This window comes from Macadamia integrifolia, unplaced genomic scaffold (genome assembly GCF_013358625.1).
Source record: "Macadamia integrifolia cultivar HAES 741 unplaced genomic scaffold, SCU_Mint_v3 scaffold688, whole genome shotgun sequence".
In the NCBI taxonomy this organism is placed as follows: domain Eukaryota; kingdom Viridiplantae; phylum Streptophyta; class Magnoliopsida; order Proteales; family Proteaceae; genus Macadamia; species Macadamia integrifolia.
The window spans coordinates 221,614-236,955 of NW_024870512.1; the positions used below are offsets into that span (position 1 = coordinate 221,614).

Genomic DNA, 15,342 nt, shown 5'->3' on the forward strand with positions numbered 1-15,342 from the left:
AAAAAAAAATTTACATTATCTAAGGTCATTCATTGAACAGGAAATTAGATGACTATGCAAGGTATAGGTTTCTGCATCACTAACACTTACAAACAGAATAGAAATGAGACTCCAAGGCATTAAGGACCTAGTGGACACACTACCATCAGTCCTGGGTCTTTTTCCCTTGATGGTTGGGTTCATAGCAGTTTTGGTATCGGAGCCACAAAATGGCCCAATTTCTATTACAGCGGGGGCAACCTCAGAGGCTACAGCAGGACCAGAGTGAGTGCCAGGCCACTGGCATAGGGTATTCACAGCGGAAATTATCTGGGAGGGTGGATACTATGGTAAGTTTCAAGACCGCTATTGGTTGAAGCCTTAATTTGATAGTTCCCACTAATTAATAGACTTGATGTTGTTAATTTTGACTGATTTGGTTGCTAATTCAAGCTGAAACAAAAAAAATACCAAAAGAAAGCAAATGTTCAAATTATCCACATTAAGTAACCATCTTACTGATCTGAAGTTTTGGGCACTGACGCAGTTGCATTGCAAAGTTAATTCTCTCCCCGAATCCCATCCAATAAAAATGTTCAGATTCGCGACAGAGTATAATATTGACACCAACAAGAAATTCAGCCGTATCAAAACGGGATTCGCATAAAAATTCAAACAGATAAGGCATCTGAGAGATCAAACAAATGGAGCAGTAAACGGAAAAAAGTCTAGTAGTCCGAAAAGGTACAAATGAAATTCAAATAAAGAATGAAGAATATGAGGATATCAAAGGAACAAAAGGGAAAGGGGAGGAGAAATCAAACCTTGTTGAGTAGAAAGTTGGGGAAGAGCTGCTTGTTGGTTAGGTAATTGCCACAACAAGGACAATCGTTCTTGTTATGGAGATGAGTGATAATACACATGTAGCAGAAGCTGTGACCACACGCGGTAAGGAAAGCGTCTTTGATAATCTGCATGCATATCGGACATAGGAATTCCTTATCGAGTTCAGCCACACCCGTTTCTGCCGTCGCTTCTGCTTCTTCCGCTGGGGGTGGCGCTCCTTGGCCTCCTCCTACTACTGCTGCAGCTTCTTCAACTGCCTCCGACGACACTTCCACCGCTGATGATGATTTCGGCTCCGCCTTCACTGATGGCACTATAGCCCCCATTGATACCTCAGCCATTACTCTCTCTCTCCCCTTCAACTTTAAAGAAACAGGGACCCGAGAGCTTGATCCTCTCAACAGAAATGGTTCAGATTGCAGAGGTTCCTTCCTCTCACCAAAAATGGTTTCCCTTCAATCTTAGTACTCCACAGAGAGAGAGAGAGAGAGAGAGAGAGAGTGAGAACGTAACGTGTTCGCGTTTGTATGCTTGGTGTTGTTTATGGTGGAGAGGAAAAGAAACAGAGGAGGGACACTGCGATTTGTGAGGGTGGAAACGCCCCCACGTCAGGTACGGGTCTTGGTTCGTTTTCTCGAGCAGACGAGCTTGGAACGTTAAAGGCGTTTTTATTTTTTTAAGTCAAAAAGCGTTTTTTTTTTCTAATATTTTTAATTCATTATTATTATTTCCTTCCCTTCTTCTCTCCTTAAGAAATTATTGTGTCCTACCGATAGTATGGTAAAGCTGGTGTTTCTGGTGTTTTTGACGGTTCAAATTACTTGTACTGTGTATGTACAGGTGAGTACTTTCTCTTCTGCCATTGTATCGAATCCTTTTGATATCCATTTGTCGCGTTAGTGTCCACGTTTTTTAATCCTATGCCGTTTCCATATGTAACGGATAACGCATTTATTTGTTTATTTATGGGGAGAAAGTTTTCTTTTACTTTTCTAATCGTAGATCCAGAGTGTATCATGCACTGCTTTATTATAGGTATGTGATGCATTCCACCCTTCAAAACCACGTGTATCGATGACGGTACCTTCCAAGTACGGTCCAGCCTTCGTTTACGTGTGTAGAATCGCCGATCACGATACACCTAGTACTCTTTAATATCTGCCCTTCCATGCATGTGGAAAACTTGGCGGCATCAAGCTCGTGGCTTTCGAAAGAAACAACTTGGGGAAAAAAAAAAAAAATGAATATTAAAATGAAGAGACACGGTGTAGATTCTGTTTGGTATAATCTTAACTTTCGTTTTCCTGATAAACATTGTTGCAAGTTTTAATATCATTTGTGGATTTATTTCTATTTGATTCAAGGTATTAAAGAAAATACAAACCTAAAAAGACAGCGTGGCTCCCATGCTGGGGTAGAAAATGAGGCGAAATGACTGTCACGTGTAGGGGTGTCAAGCGGTCAGGTTGGGCTAGTCGTGATAGGGCCTAGTCAGGCTTGGTCAATTTCTAAGGTTGCACCGTGAACGCTCGTTTAGCTAAATGGGTTTAGATAGCAATGGCATGATACGGTTTATAATTTGGTTAGTCGGTCTTGAGCTTTAATTAGGTTGTCATAAATGGGCTTTAATCGGGATATAGACCTATCTAACTTTAACCAAGTTTTAAACAAGTCCTCTTTAAAATTGGTATTTTAAATGTGATTGAAAATGAATACCAATGAAATAAGGCAAATATGGGCATAGCAAAGAAATACAAAGATGAGCATAACAAATAAAGATCCCATGGTTAAAATGGATTAATCCAAAGATGGGCAAAGCAGTTAAGTTACTAAAGTACTCGATCTTTAACCCACGAAACTCAAATCAATTAAACTATGCCTACACAATCCAAGTTTAGCAATTTAAATCAATTAAACTATGCCTATAAATGATGAAAGCTCGTATAATAATCATCACCATCTCAACTGTATATATCACATAGCCTTAAAGCTAAGTACAAATAGTATTAAAGGAGTCAAGCTAGGTCGGGCTTAGAGAAGTTGGTTCAAATCGGACTTGTAAATGTGTTGGGCCGGTCAGGAGTCTGTTGGGCTAGGTTGTTGTACCATGTACTACTTATTTATAAATGTGTCGGGCTCAAGCCCGACATATTTATTAATTGGGCCATAAACGTGTCGGGCTCAATCGGGCCTGTAATTGACACATCTAGTCACATGTGCTCCCATTGACCCTTGTACTAGTGCAGGGGCCACATTGCCTTTTCGGAAAATCCTCTTCTATAAAAACAATACAAGAATCATGATCAATTTATCTATGGAAAAATTTTGTTTTTCTTCATTTATGCATTCACGTTAATGAGGAAATGTATAATGCCTAAAAAACGAGGTACAATTGGTAAAAACACAATATATCTCTTCCCTTATGAGCTCAAGTTAACGAGTCAGTGTTCTAACGACTCAAAAAATGAGGTTAAATTGGTCAGAACACGATATATTTCTTCATTTATGTGCTCATGTTAATGAGCCAATGTTCCAACGGCTAAAAAACAAGGTTAAGTTGGTAAAAACGCAATATATTTTTTCGTTATGTGCTCACATTAATGAGCAAGAATTCTAATATCTCAAAAAAAAAAAAAAAAAAAAAAAAAGTGCAAGGGGGGTGGGGGGGAGAGATAGATGTTTTGAATTTGTAAGTGCCACAAGCTCAAAAACAAGGCTTAATTGGAAAGGTCACAATATATTTATTCGTTGATGCATTCACATTAATGAGCCAATGTTCCAACGGCTAAAAAATGATGTTAAATTAGGAAAAACACAACAAAATGACTATTTTCCAACTTTTAGCTAGAAACTAGTTGAAGGGAGAGTCTCCATTTATCTTAAAACTGGATCTCTCTCCAACATTGAACTCTGGCACACTCTACTTCAGCGATCGATTGCTTCTCTTAGAGCAAAACGAGCATGAAACAAAAATCAACCTATTGGAAGTCTCAACCGTCTTTAGGAGCAAAGACCATATCAGGTATTCTACCTTTTTTCTTTGTTCTCTGTTTTTACTCTTTATAACATACGGATTCTTGACCCATAATAGGCTAGGAATTAGTATCTTCCATTGTTGATGATGATATAGACTCATGAATCATTACTGATCTAATATTGATTCCTTGATCAATGCTAATGGAATAGAAGATGTTGGATGGCAATATAGATATAGAAGAGAGGAGACAAAAAGAGTATAGAGTATTTTTCCTAACTAGTTGAAGTAGTTTCGAAAATATTTATATATGTATGTTGTATTGAGAGGTTCAATAGTGTAGAATCAGTTTATTTTTTGTTAATTCATAATTTGTCTGAATCTTTTCAAAATCATTTGAAGCCTTAAAATTTATATAATCGGGATGAAGAAGTAAAGATTTCCCAGATATTTGTATAGTTTAGATTTCCGAAATAATTTTAGAGTTTTTGATTCAATAAACTTAGAGATATTTCCACCATAAGTAAGTTTCAGTGATTATCCAACAAAGAAATGTAGAAATCAGTTGAAACCAATATCGGGTGCCACCGATTCCGATTACTCAATTTCATGTGTCAGTGGTAATTTGTTCCGGTTGATTTTTTTTTTTTTTCTCTCTCTCTTGCCACCGATTCCGTATTAACTTCGTACATATTCCTAGATGCAGTGACGAGAGGCACTGTTTCGTCACCAAAGGAATAACATAGCCGTCAATCCATAGCCGTAGCAAACAAGAACCTTTTTTTTTTTCCCCATATTTCTTTCCTTTATTATTTATTAATTTATTCCATTTATAATTCTTCAGTTCTACCTCTACCTATTTAAAAAAGGAAACCCTAAATACTGGACAATTGATGGAAAACCTATGGTAGTTCAGCAATGCATGCCCGATCTTAATCTGTTCATTCTTGATTCTGAGAAAGAGAATCTTACTTATATGAACGGTCGTGATCGACTTATCGGTGCTCCCGTATATTTGTACGCTTATTTTCGAATTAGCTATTTGAAGTAACAGAGTTATAGTAGAAGTCTCGGATTCCAAGTTCTATTTGCTTATTTCCCTCCACTGTAAGTCTTAAAGTCTCAGTTCTTCGCTTAGAAGAAGAAACCGAATCGTTTCAGGAGGTATCGTCTTCTAATCTGCAGATTTCAGGGTGAGAACTAGTGGTTTTTTTTGTTGTTTTCCACTAACAATTTTAACGAGGATTCTAGTTTATCAATTATTTTTTGTTATTTTGTAACTCATCTGGGAAGAAGCTTTTGAGAAGTAGTTTTCGAAGATTGATTGTAAGTTTCTGCAATGTTTGTTTGTGTTCTACTTCAATCCTATTTTTGTTGCTAAGAATCGATGCCTACCGTGGTGTTTTCCTTGTTTTATATAGTTTATGTTCCTGCTTGCAGTGAGGCACCTTCCATTCACTTTCTGTAAGAAATCGTTTTGACATTGTTGTTTTTCGGTTTATTGTGATTGATTTTCTTTGTTTCGGAACCAGTTTTTGTAGCGAGGCATTCTCCATTCACTTTCTCCAAGAAATCCTTGTGACATTGTTGTTTTTCGGTTTATTGTGATTGATTTTCTTTGTTTCGGAACTAGTTTTTGCCGGGAGGATCTCTCCATTAACTTTCTCTAAGAAATTCTCATGACTTTGTTGTTTTTCGGTTTATTGTGATTGATTTCTTTGTTTCGGAAATAGTTTTGCAGCGAGGCACTGCCCATTCACTTTCTCTAAGAAATTATCGTGACATTGTTGTTTTTCGGTTTATTGTGATTGCTTTTCTTTGTTTAGGAACTAATTTTGCAGTTTCCCTTTTGTTTTCACAGTTTTCCAACTTGATTTTAGATGATCTAGTTGTATTAGCATCTATATATTCTTACTTAGCCTTTTACCTGTTGGAACAGCGTTTAGAGTTTAATTTGTGCTTTCACTCTGTATCTTTTCTCGTTTACATCTCTGCTTACTGAACAGTAGTTTCCTTTCGCTTTATCTGAGAATTTTTAGTGGCATTGTTGTTTTTTTTGTTTCTTATGTTTGCTTTGCTGTTTCATTTCTACTGATCCGATTTCAACATTGTAGCCACCGTGACAGGGTATTTTTCTTTTACCATGTCATTTTATGTAGTTTTACCCTTAAGAAAACACATCGTTTAGCTGCTTCTTTCTACACTGATTCTCATAGTGTTTTAATAATTCTAGTGGATACTTGTGCTCTAATTATTAGCAATTTGTGTGAGATCTTGATGCATGACTGTTAAACTTTGTTTTTAGGGCTCCTTTTCCTGCATCTCTCACTCTGCTGTTAGGGATTTACCAAACTATTTATTTATCTTCTAGCAATGATGGCTTTGTTAGAGTAATGACTCTACTTTCTGCTTCCTGGTGGGTTATATACACTGATTTTCTCCATGAATCATTGGGTTTAGTTGTTAGAATTTTATTATCTTATTGATGGGTGTTGGATCCATGTAGCCGACCCCATTAAGTTGGGATAAGGTTATGGTTGTTGTTGTATTGGCGTGTTCTTTCCATTGCTTAACGTCTCAATTGATGTGGGTTGAATTTCTATTGAGAACATATTGATATGCAAAATATCTTATTCTTCATTCATAATCCATGTGGTTGGTCTAATCATTTTGCTTACATCCAAGAATTTGTGACTAAAGTCAGTGCATAGTGTTTGATGAGTGTATATATGTACGAACTGTGATATTTTTCTCTGAAAAGAGATTCCCGTTCTGATGTATGATAACTGGTTTGATATCAAGAATTTACAGTTCCTTTATGTTGTCAGTGATATTCATTTGAACAAAAGATGGAGAAAGTGGGGGTACAAGACGAAGGAGGAGATTCAGCTCTACCTCCTCCACTTCCACCTCAAAGCATACCTCTAAATCTCAAGCATGAGAAAACGGAACTTGCAAAGCGTTCAGCTATTATTAGACCTGGTTTTGGAAGAAATGGACGGCGTATACAGTTGCTTACAAACCATTTCAAAGTTAACATGAATGTTCAAGATGGAGTTTTCTTTCAATATAGTGTATGTTTAGTACATTATTAATTCTTTAGTTTGCCTAGGGTTTTTTGGCAGTTTTAATGAACCAATAATATCTGCAGGTCTCTATAACTTATGAGGATAAACGACCTGTTGAAGGAATGGGGATTGGTAGAAAAGTTATTGATAAACTATACCAAACATATTGTTCAGAACTTGCAGGGAAAAACTTTGCTTATGATGGAGAGAAAAGCCTATATACACTGGGTCCTCTTCCCCGAAACAACTTTGAGTTCACAGTTGTGCTTGAGGATTCTTCTACTAGGCGGTCTGTCTCTCTCTTCTCCATTTTTTGACTCTTTTCTGTCTTGATTTGTGTTCTTGTCTATATGAGACTAATTGTTTTATTTTACTTTTTGGTAGCAGTAATGGGAGCCCTGGTTTGGATGGCAGCCCCAATGAGGTTGACTGTAAACGATCAAGGCGTTCAAATCAGCCAAAGACCTTTAACGTAGAGATCAGCTTTGCTACAAAAATTCCCTTGAAGTCAATTGCTTCAGCTATCAAAGGAAATGAAGTTGATAGCACACAAGATGCGCTTAGGGTGCTTGATATTATTCTCAGACAACAAGCTTCTAAAAGGTATTAGAAGCTGACCATAGTTTGTTTCTTGCTTTTTTGTTGTTTGAAATCCGAACTGATCAAACTATTGGTTGTTTGACATAGGGGATGCCTTCTAGTTAGACAATCCTTTTTCCATGACGATGTGAGAAACTTTACAAGTGTAGGTGGGGGAGTAAGTGGTTGCCGAGGGTTCCACTCGAGTTTTCGTACCACACAGAGTGGTTTGTCTTTGAATATGGGTGTGTCCTTCATTACATTGTTGTTGTAGCAACCATGTTTATGCTTATTATTATTATTTTCACTTATTCTTTCCACTATATTGAGTAAATTTTATTGGGTATATTTTTTGGCAGATGTTTCCACAACAATGATATTGACCCCTGGTCCTGTTATTGATTTTTTAACTGCCAACCAGAATGTAAGGGATCACCGTCAGATTGACTGGTCAAAGGTAAAAAAAAAAAAAATCCTTTTGATGCTGTCTTCTTTAAGTTTGATGTTGTATCAGCTTCTTACCTTCATCTCTTTTGTGGACCAGGCCAAAAAAATGCTGAAAAACATGAGGATCAAGACGAGGCACAACAATATGGAATTCAAAATTACAGGATTGAGTGAGAAGCCCTGCAACCAGCAATTGTATGTAACTCTTCTTTAAACGTATTTTTCATTAGCTGTGAGATATTGATCTCTTGATTACCTTAGATTCTCTATTTTCCTTGGCATTTAGTGGCACAAACTTCTAATCTTGCTTTTTCTTTGATCAAAGTTTCACACTGAAAGTTAAACATGGAGATGGTGCTAATGGCGAGGACCAAATGTTGGAGGTTACTGTTTATGATTATTTTACCCAGCACCGTAAAATAGAGCTAACGTACTCTGCATACATGCCTTGTCTTGATGTTGGCAAATTAAAGCGGCCCAATTACATCCCTCTAGAGGTCTGGTATTTTTTTATTTATTTTTGAACAATGCTTATATACTTTCTTCTTCAGTAACCTTGTTTTTTAATCTTTTATGCCAGCTTTGTTCACTTGTGTCACTGCAAAGATATACAAAGGCACTATCTACCATGCAAAGATCTGCCTTAGTTGAAAAATCAAGGCAAAAGCCTCAGGAACGCATACGTGTTGTGACTGATGTAAGTTTTCTTTCCTTCTTGGTCAGCTTGATTCGTGTTTAATTTGAGCTTTAGTGTTGCCTTGTTTTCACACACATGTTATGGTAGGCTGTGAGAAATTACCGGTATGATGAAGATCCAGTGCTTGCTGCTTGCGGAATTTTCATTGAAAAGAAGCTTACTGCAGTTGATGGCCGTGTTCTTAATGCACCAACGGTGATTTATTCTTTTCCTTCATCTCTTTGGGTGATAATTCCTTATTCTTATTTTGGGTAATATGGCGTTTGACTTGTAATTTTTCTCTCATTCTTGATGTGTGCTCCTGGGTCCAGTTAAAAGTCGGTAATAATGAAGACTGTATCCCTCGAAATGGACGATGGAACTTTAACAACAAGGTGATGTTTTTTTCAGTGATTTTATTTTATTGATTTGCATTACATGATTGTATAAATATGTTACTTTGATTCATTTTTCTTGCAGAAACTATTGAACCCAACTCGAATTGATCGCTGGGTAGTTGTCAACTTCTCTGCCCGTTGCGATATGAGCTATCTATCTCGGGAACTTATCAACTGTGGAAGAAATAAAGGGATTGTAAGTTACTCATTACTCTATGACTGCTTATAACAATTTAAGTGTAGCAAGGTGCATTTTTTTATTCTTGCAATTTCTCCCTGTTCAGCATATTGAGCGTCCATATACATTAATTGAAGAAGATCCTCAGTGGAGGAGAGCTGGCCCTGTTGCAAGAGTTGAAAATATGTTCGAACAGATTAGGGCTAAGCTTCCTGGGCCTCCTCAATTTCTTCTATGCATACTACCGGAGCGGAAAAATTCTGATATTTATGGTATGCTTGTGCTTATTTTTTGACACATATATGCTTTTTTGCCATTTATCTTCTGAATGTTTTTGCTTTTCCATTATCAAGGGCCTTGGAAGAGGAAGAATCTTCATGAAATGGGAATTGTCACACAATGCATCTCCCCCACAAAGATCAATGATCAGTATCTGACAAATGTTCTTTTGAAAATCAATTCCAAGGTAAACTCGACCGACAAATAATATTTATTCCTATCTTTCACTTTTTCCTTTTTGAAGTTTCATGTTATTGACTTATCTGCATATATTCCATTTCATACTACTTCCTCTTTTCAGCTTGGAGGTACAAATTCTATATTGGCAATTGAGCATTCTCCGTGCATTCCATTTATAAAGGACACTCCTACATTGATTTTGGGAATGGATGTTTCCCATGGTTCTCCTGGTCGTTCAGAAGTCCCATCCATAGCTGCGGTATTCTTAGTATTGTGTTATGCTTCTCAATGTTACATAATATTATTTTTTGATGTTTGTGCATCTAATGATATTGTTGCTGGTTTTGTTATGGTGGAATTCTCAGGTTGTTGGTTCCAGATCATGGCCATTGATATCGAGGTACAGGGCATGTGTAAGAACTCAATCTCCAAAGGTGGAGATGATTGACTCTCTATACAAACCACTAGCAAATGGAGATGATGATGGAATTATGAGGTGTTTCTTTCTATAACAATATTCATATTATTAATATCCAACAAATTATTATTTCAATAGTTTAATTCTTAGCAAGAAATAAACATTTTATTTACCGCCTTAAATTATCTTAAAGATATGACGATTATAGGTTCATTAGGGCTGTTAACCAGATATTAGGAAACTTAAATTTTATATAATGTTGAAAGATGCGGTGGTTTGGACTGCAGGGAGTTACTGATGGACTTCTATCAATCGAGTCAATCACGGAAGCCGGAGCAAATCATCATCTTTAGGTATTTCTACTGCGGTGGCTTATTTCAATATTACATTTTTTCTTTTCTTGTCAAATCATTCCTATTTTAATTTTCAAAATTGTTGGACTGAATAAATTGTCTTTCATGGATTTTTGTTCATTATCTGTAAATTTCTGCAAAATAATATCTACAGTAAAGCTCTGTAAATTAGATAAGTGGAATGGTTCAAATTTTAGTTTTATTTCTTCTACATGATTCTGGACAGTGATTTTAACGTAAGGATGAAACTTGGGCCCTCTTGGCTGATGGCATAATGGGTCAGCAGTCTACCGTACCATTCAAAATTGTTAGGTCGTTAATCAATAATAAGAGAAGCAGTAATATACTTTGTATATCATATAAAAAAATCAAGAGGGGAACCCGTGGCTCAATGGTCAAGTTGCACTATTGCAACATGTTGGTCACAGGTTTGAAACTTGGTAACAGCCTCTCTTGCAAAGCCAGGGGGTAAGGCTGCATACATTTACCCCCCCAGACACGGCAGTAACGGGAACCTCATGCACTGGGTCGCTCTTTTTTTATTTCATGTAAAAAAATCAAATGTACTTGTAGTCTATTGAGTTTGTTCAAACCTATTTAAGTTGTTTAGAGTTCAAAACTTGCAACTTCCTTTATCTATTGAATTTTGGATTTATTATCTTATTATATTCGGGTCTAACCCATTATGTTACTGTCTGATCATCTGGTCTGGTTGTGGGTTTAACTATTCAAGAGGTCATTTCAACTTTTGACGGTCTTAAACCGGGTCAAAGGTTTTTAAGGGGAAGTGAGGAAGCATTTATAGGGTTGGTAGAACTATAAAATGGAATGGTTGTTGATTATAGCAGTTTGTGTTTAGATTGGTTTTCAATGCACTGAGTGGGCAATAGGAAGGGCCATGGGTAATTGGCCAACTAGAAATTGTAGAACAGCAAATAGGTTTTAGATGGATACTAAATGCACAACCACCCATAAGAGCAGATTTTATGGATCTAAATTCAGTTAAAATCAGATGTAATAACAAAATAGAAAGTGAAATTGGAATGCACAAGCAATATCTAATTCAATATATAATTGGTTAGTATAATAAAATAAATCTGTATTTTTGGACTTGGTCTGGAAGACATAAATTTCTTCATAGTGTTTAAAAACATTTTTGCTGATCCTTCTTGCCTCAAATACCAATCTATGGAGCAAAATTTGAGTAAGCGGATATCTTGATTGAGAAAGATATACAGTATGTGTGCAGATCAGTATCAAGGAAGGTATTCACAAAAGTACCAAAGTAGGAGGAAGGACCTGACTCAATAACTCAGTAACTCAGTTCTGAGTTAACTCAGCATTGTCCACCCAATTGTGGGTGATATTTTTAGTATTTTTAGTCTTTTAATTATCTCTTTATTTTAATAATTGTATGACTGGTGTATGATTTATAAGTTCCAGATTCATTTGGAGTCTGTTTTATTTATTTAATTAATTCGTTTAGTAATAGAACTTCTGCTTACGGTTTAGGAGTTCTATTGCTAGTTGTTTTGTTATTATTTCACTTCATTATCTGTGAGGAAGTAGTATTCTATCGGCCACACATTGCCCTATGGCTAATCTAAAACAATTTACACTAATCTATAAATAAAGAAGAGAGGAAACAGCCTCCCCACGGTTTTACTATTATTTGAAGCTGGCTTTGCCTTGTTATGTTTTGTGGGATTCAGAATCTTCAGTTGTGAGATGCAACTACTCCTTGGTGTGATGCTGAGGTTTGATGATCACTGATGAGATGTTAACCTAGTTCTAGGTGGGATGCTTGGTGCATATATTTCCTCTATTCCTCCATTCTTTTAGTCTATCATTGATTCAGGTTAGTAGTTTCTGGTTTTCTGTCCGGTTCTCATTCCTATTCTATTTGTTGGAATTTTCTGTTTCTCATTGATTACATCTGAGTTTTGCTTCTGAATTTATAAGCGGATTTAATTCGATGTTCCTATGGTTGCAAAAATATGATACAACTTTCTGGAGTTCTCAGATTTGGTTTCTTTTTTCAGCTATAGTTTTTGACTTTGTTTCTGTGTAATATCTTACTGATAATGCTTGATTCTGTTAACTGGTTGGTGATTCCCTTAATATGGTTTTCAACCCATCATAACCTGAGATCGATATTCTGTTTTGGAACCATATTTTGGTATCTGATCCCTAGTAGGATATTATCAGAGTTCAGATCAGACCATTGGATCTGAACCAAACTTTGAGGAGTTATTCCCTTCCTATTTCAGATATTCGACCAGTGTATTGCATCTGAGTTTCTGATTTGAAATTATTAAAACATTTTTGAATCCGGTCTTTATATTCATTCACTGCGATTCTGGTTTTGTTGTGTTTCTACTACTTAGTGCCTTATGTGACTAGAAGCCTATTGGTATGCTAATAGTAATAGGTTGATGCCATCTCAACAGTATTTCTCTCTCACCCCAGTGTAATACTGAAGTGAGGACTTAAATAATACTAATAAGGAAGTCTTTAAATCAAAGAGTTGTTCAGAATATCAAGGTCAATCCTAGCAGATCTAGGAGAAAGGTACTTTGATAATAAACAAACAAACAAAGAACAGAAAATAGGTTAGGCAACCTATACTGAATTCTGTTATGAAATAGGAATAAAACAGAACCTGAAATCAGTATTTGATCAAATAATAAACAGTAGTTAAAACCAGGGGTAAAACAGTAATATACCAAGGACTTTAGAGGTCAGAAAATTAGGGTTAATAATATGTATTTGATTCTACTAATGGAGTAAATAACAGTAATTTAAATAAATCAGAAACTCAGAATCGATACAGGCACAACAATGACTTAATGGGTGCAGGGGTAGAAACTCGGATTTCTCAAAATCAACTGGTCAGAAAGTCACCGAACTGAAATCAAATTCATATTTAGGGACGATGAACTGTTGGTCAAAATCTTGAAGGAATCTAATGGCTGGATTGCTTAATCTCAAAAGGCATGTAACATATAAATTCTTAGTAGAATAGAAATTTGGAGAAAAATTCAAGGTCTGTACTTTTTAATGACAGAAATTTAGAATATAGATTGAATAACTGCAATATAAGAATAGCAACACAAGAACATGAGTATTAGAGTAATCCACCTGGGCTTCTCACTGCAAGGTGTTCAATTGGAGCAGCCACTGATCTACATTGATCCATGTACAACGGTACAAGGTTTCTTGATAAAAAACAAGAGATTTTTCACCAATGGAGAAGGAAAACAGCAATAGCTTTTTTATTCACCAATGGAGATCCTCCAGGGAAATAAGATATGGTGTTTACAATCTAGCCATTATATATCACACCTTTCCAAAATTTCAAACTTTTGAAGCTTACCCTTTAAAATTGTTGGCAATGACCATGGTTAATTAAAATGCCGTATCTGAATTGGATGGCTAAAACAATAGTTTCCATTTTGTTCCGATATACAACAAAAAATGGCACTCTTCCATGCAAATGTTTAAAACGTGTATATTATGTGTTATTTTAAAAAAATGAAAAAATGGACACAATAAAAGCCCTAAATCTCTTCTCATTCCCTTTTCCTCCTTCAATCTGCAACTGAGGTAGCGGTGTGCGATGGTATTTTGCAACTAATGCATGCAGCCCAAATCTCTTTGCTCGATTCCCAAACAGCCCTAAACACTTGTTCCTCTCCCCTGCTTTCTTCAGCAACTAAGGCAGTGGCATGTGACGGTCTTTTGCAACTGAGGCAGTGGATGTTGGAAAATAGTAGATGAGTTGCAGTCATCCTTGAAGAAATTGGCCTTATTCTGTATATCCTTTGAAACTTGCCTCAAGGATTGGTTGTCATTTCTGATGGTCCTAGTAGTCGCGGCATCTGGGCCAGTTGTATTTCCAAAATGCTACCTGAAGTTAGGCCGATACCATCATTTTTCCTTTATGTTTGAAATGTAATCTTGATGTTGAAATCTCAGATTTCTTGTGTAATTTTTTATCCCTTTTTTTATATAGTCTTTTAATCCTATTTGCTGCTTTGCATTGTGATTTTTTTTGTGGGACCAAACAAACCATTAACAAAATTTGTTGTTTCTTTGCTTTCTCCATCAAGGTTGGTGCCATTTTTCCTTGCGTTTTTTTTTCTTCTTTCTTTTCCCTCTTGTGGTGAATTGACAAATTGCTTTTGATTTTAGGGATGGGGTGAGTGAATCCCAATTCAACCAAGTTTTGAACATTGAGCTGGAGCAAATCATAAAGGTTTTTCTCGCCAAACTGGATGTTTCCTTCTTTAATATTCATAGTATGGCAAAGGTTATATTCTGCCAAATGCTTATCCTGAGGAGATTTTCTATGGCCATTCAAGTGGCATATGACGAACCTACTATGAGAGACCTATTAAACCATGTGCCTGTATCTGGTCTGTTAAACAATAGTTATAATTTATTTTGTTCTTTATGATTTAGATCTTTGACTGTCAAGTTTCTTGCAGGCATTTCAGCATTTAGGTGAGACTTGGCTTCCCAAATTGACTGTGATTGTGGCTCAAAAGAACCATCACACAAAGTTATTCCAAGCTGGTGCCCCCGAAAATGTGCCACCCGGTTAGACTCTTACGAAAATTATCCTTTACATGATATGCAAAAGACTATGGGGTTACTTGTAGCGGCATGTGAGCTGTGCTGAAGTTGCTTCACCTTTCACCTATTTGTTTTCCTTCTGTACAGGGACAGTTGTGGATACGGAAGTCGTACATCCGAGGAACTTCGACTTTTATATGTGTGCTCAAGCTGGAATGATAGTAAGTTTTTCTTTGTCTATGCATATCTAGCAGAATTCTTGTTTTCTACTTAGTATACAATGCTGAGGTTGTTTGCAGAGAAAATATTTACAGGTGTTATCTTAAAAGAAAAAAGTTGTATAAAAATTGAATTATTTTGCTTTTACATTTTTCAATGTCCCCCCCCCC

At 36.3% G+C, this 15,342-nt stretch overlaps 2 protein-coding genes across 3 annotated transcripts in view; one reads left to right on the forward strand and one right to left on the reverse strand.

Annotated features, from left to right (window-relative positions):
• The window catches only part of LOC122069665 (E3 ubiquitin-protein ligase COP1-like), a 20,883-nt gene extending 19,462 nt beyond the window's left edge, over window positions 1–1,421 (reverse strand). The window contains exon 1 of the mRNA XM_042633730.1: window positions 804–1,421. Coding sequence (XP_042489664.1) covers window positions 804–1,166 — 363 coding nt within the window. The 5' untranslated portion in view covers window positions 1,167–1,421. The remainder of the gene's footprint in view (window positions 1–803) is intronic.
• Window positions 1,422–4,837: 3,416 nt separating this feature from the next.
• Window positions 4,838–15,342, forward strand: part of LOC122069664 (protein argonaute 16-like) — a 12,428-nt gene continuing 1,923 nt past the window's right edge. Inside the window, exons 1-20 of one of the 2 annotated variants that reach the window (XM_042633728.1) lie at window positions 4,838–4,992; window positions 6,628–6,873; window positions 6,951–7,156; window positions 7,255–7,470; window positions 7,555–7,691; window positions 7,806–7,903; window positions 7,991–8,088; window positions 8,219–8,390; window positions 8,474–8,590; window positions 8,678–8,785; window positions 8,902–8,964; window positions 9,050–9,163; window positions 9,252–9,417; window positions 9,499–9,611; window positions 9,726–9,863; window positions 9,970–10,100; window positions 10,310–10,375; window positions 14,570–14,633; window positions 14,866–14,977; window positions 15,101–15,174. In XM_042633728.1, the coding sequence (XP_042489662.1) occupies window positions 6,649–6,873; window positions 6,951–7,156; window positions 7,255–7,470; window positions 7,555–7,691; window positions 7,806–7,903; window positions 7,991–8,088; window positions 8,219–8,390; window positions 8,474–8,590; window positions 8,678–8,785; window positions 8,902–8,964; window positions 9,050–9,163; window positions 9,252–9,417; window positions 9,499–9,611; window positions 9,726–9,863; window positions 9,970–10,100; window positions 10,310–10,375; window positions 14,570–14,633; window positions 14,866–14,977; window positions 15,101–15,174 (2,418 nt within the window). In that variant the 5' untranslated portion in view covers window positions 4,838–4,992; window positions 6,628–6,648. The remainder of the gene's footprint in view (window positions 4,993–6,627; window positions 6,874–6,950; window positions 7,157–7,254; window positions 7,471–7,554; window positions 7,692–7,805; window positions 7,904–7,990; window positions 8,089–8,218; window positions 8,391–8,473; window positions 8,591–8,677; window positions 8,786–8,901; window positions 8,965–9,049; window positions 9,164–9,251; window positions 9,418–9,498; window positions 9,612–9,725; window positions 9,864–9,969; window positions 10,101–10,309; window positions 10,376–14,569; window positions 14,634–14,865; window positions 14,978–15,100; window positions 15,175–15,342) is intronic. The other variant, XM_042633729.1, reaches the window with a different exon arrangement.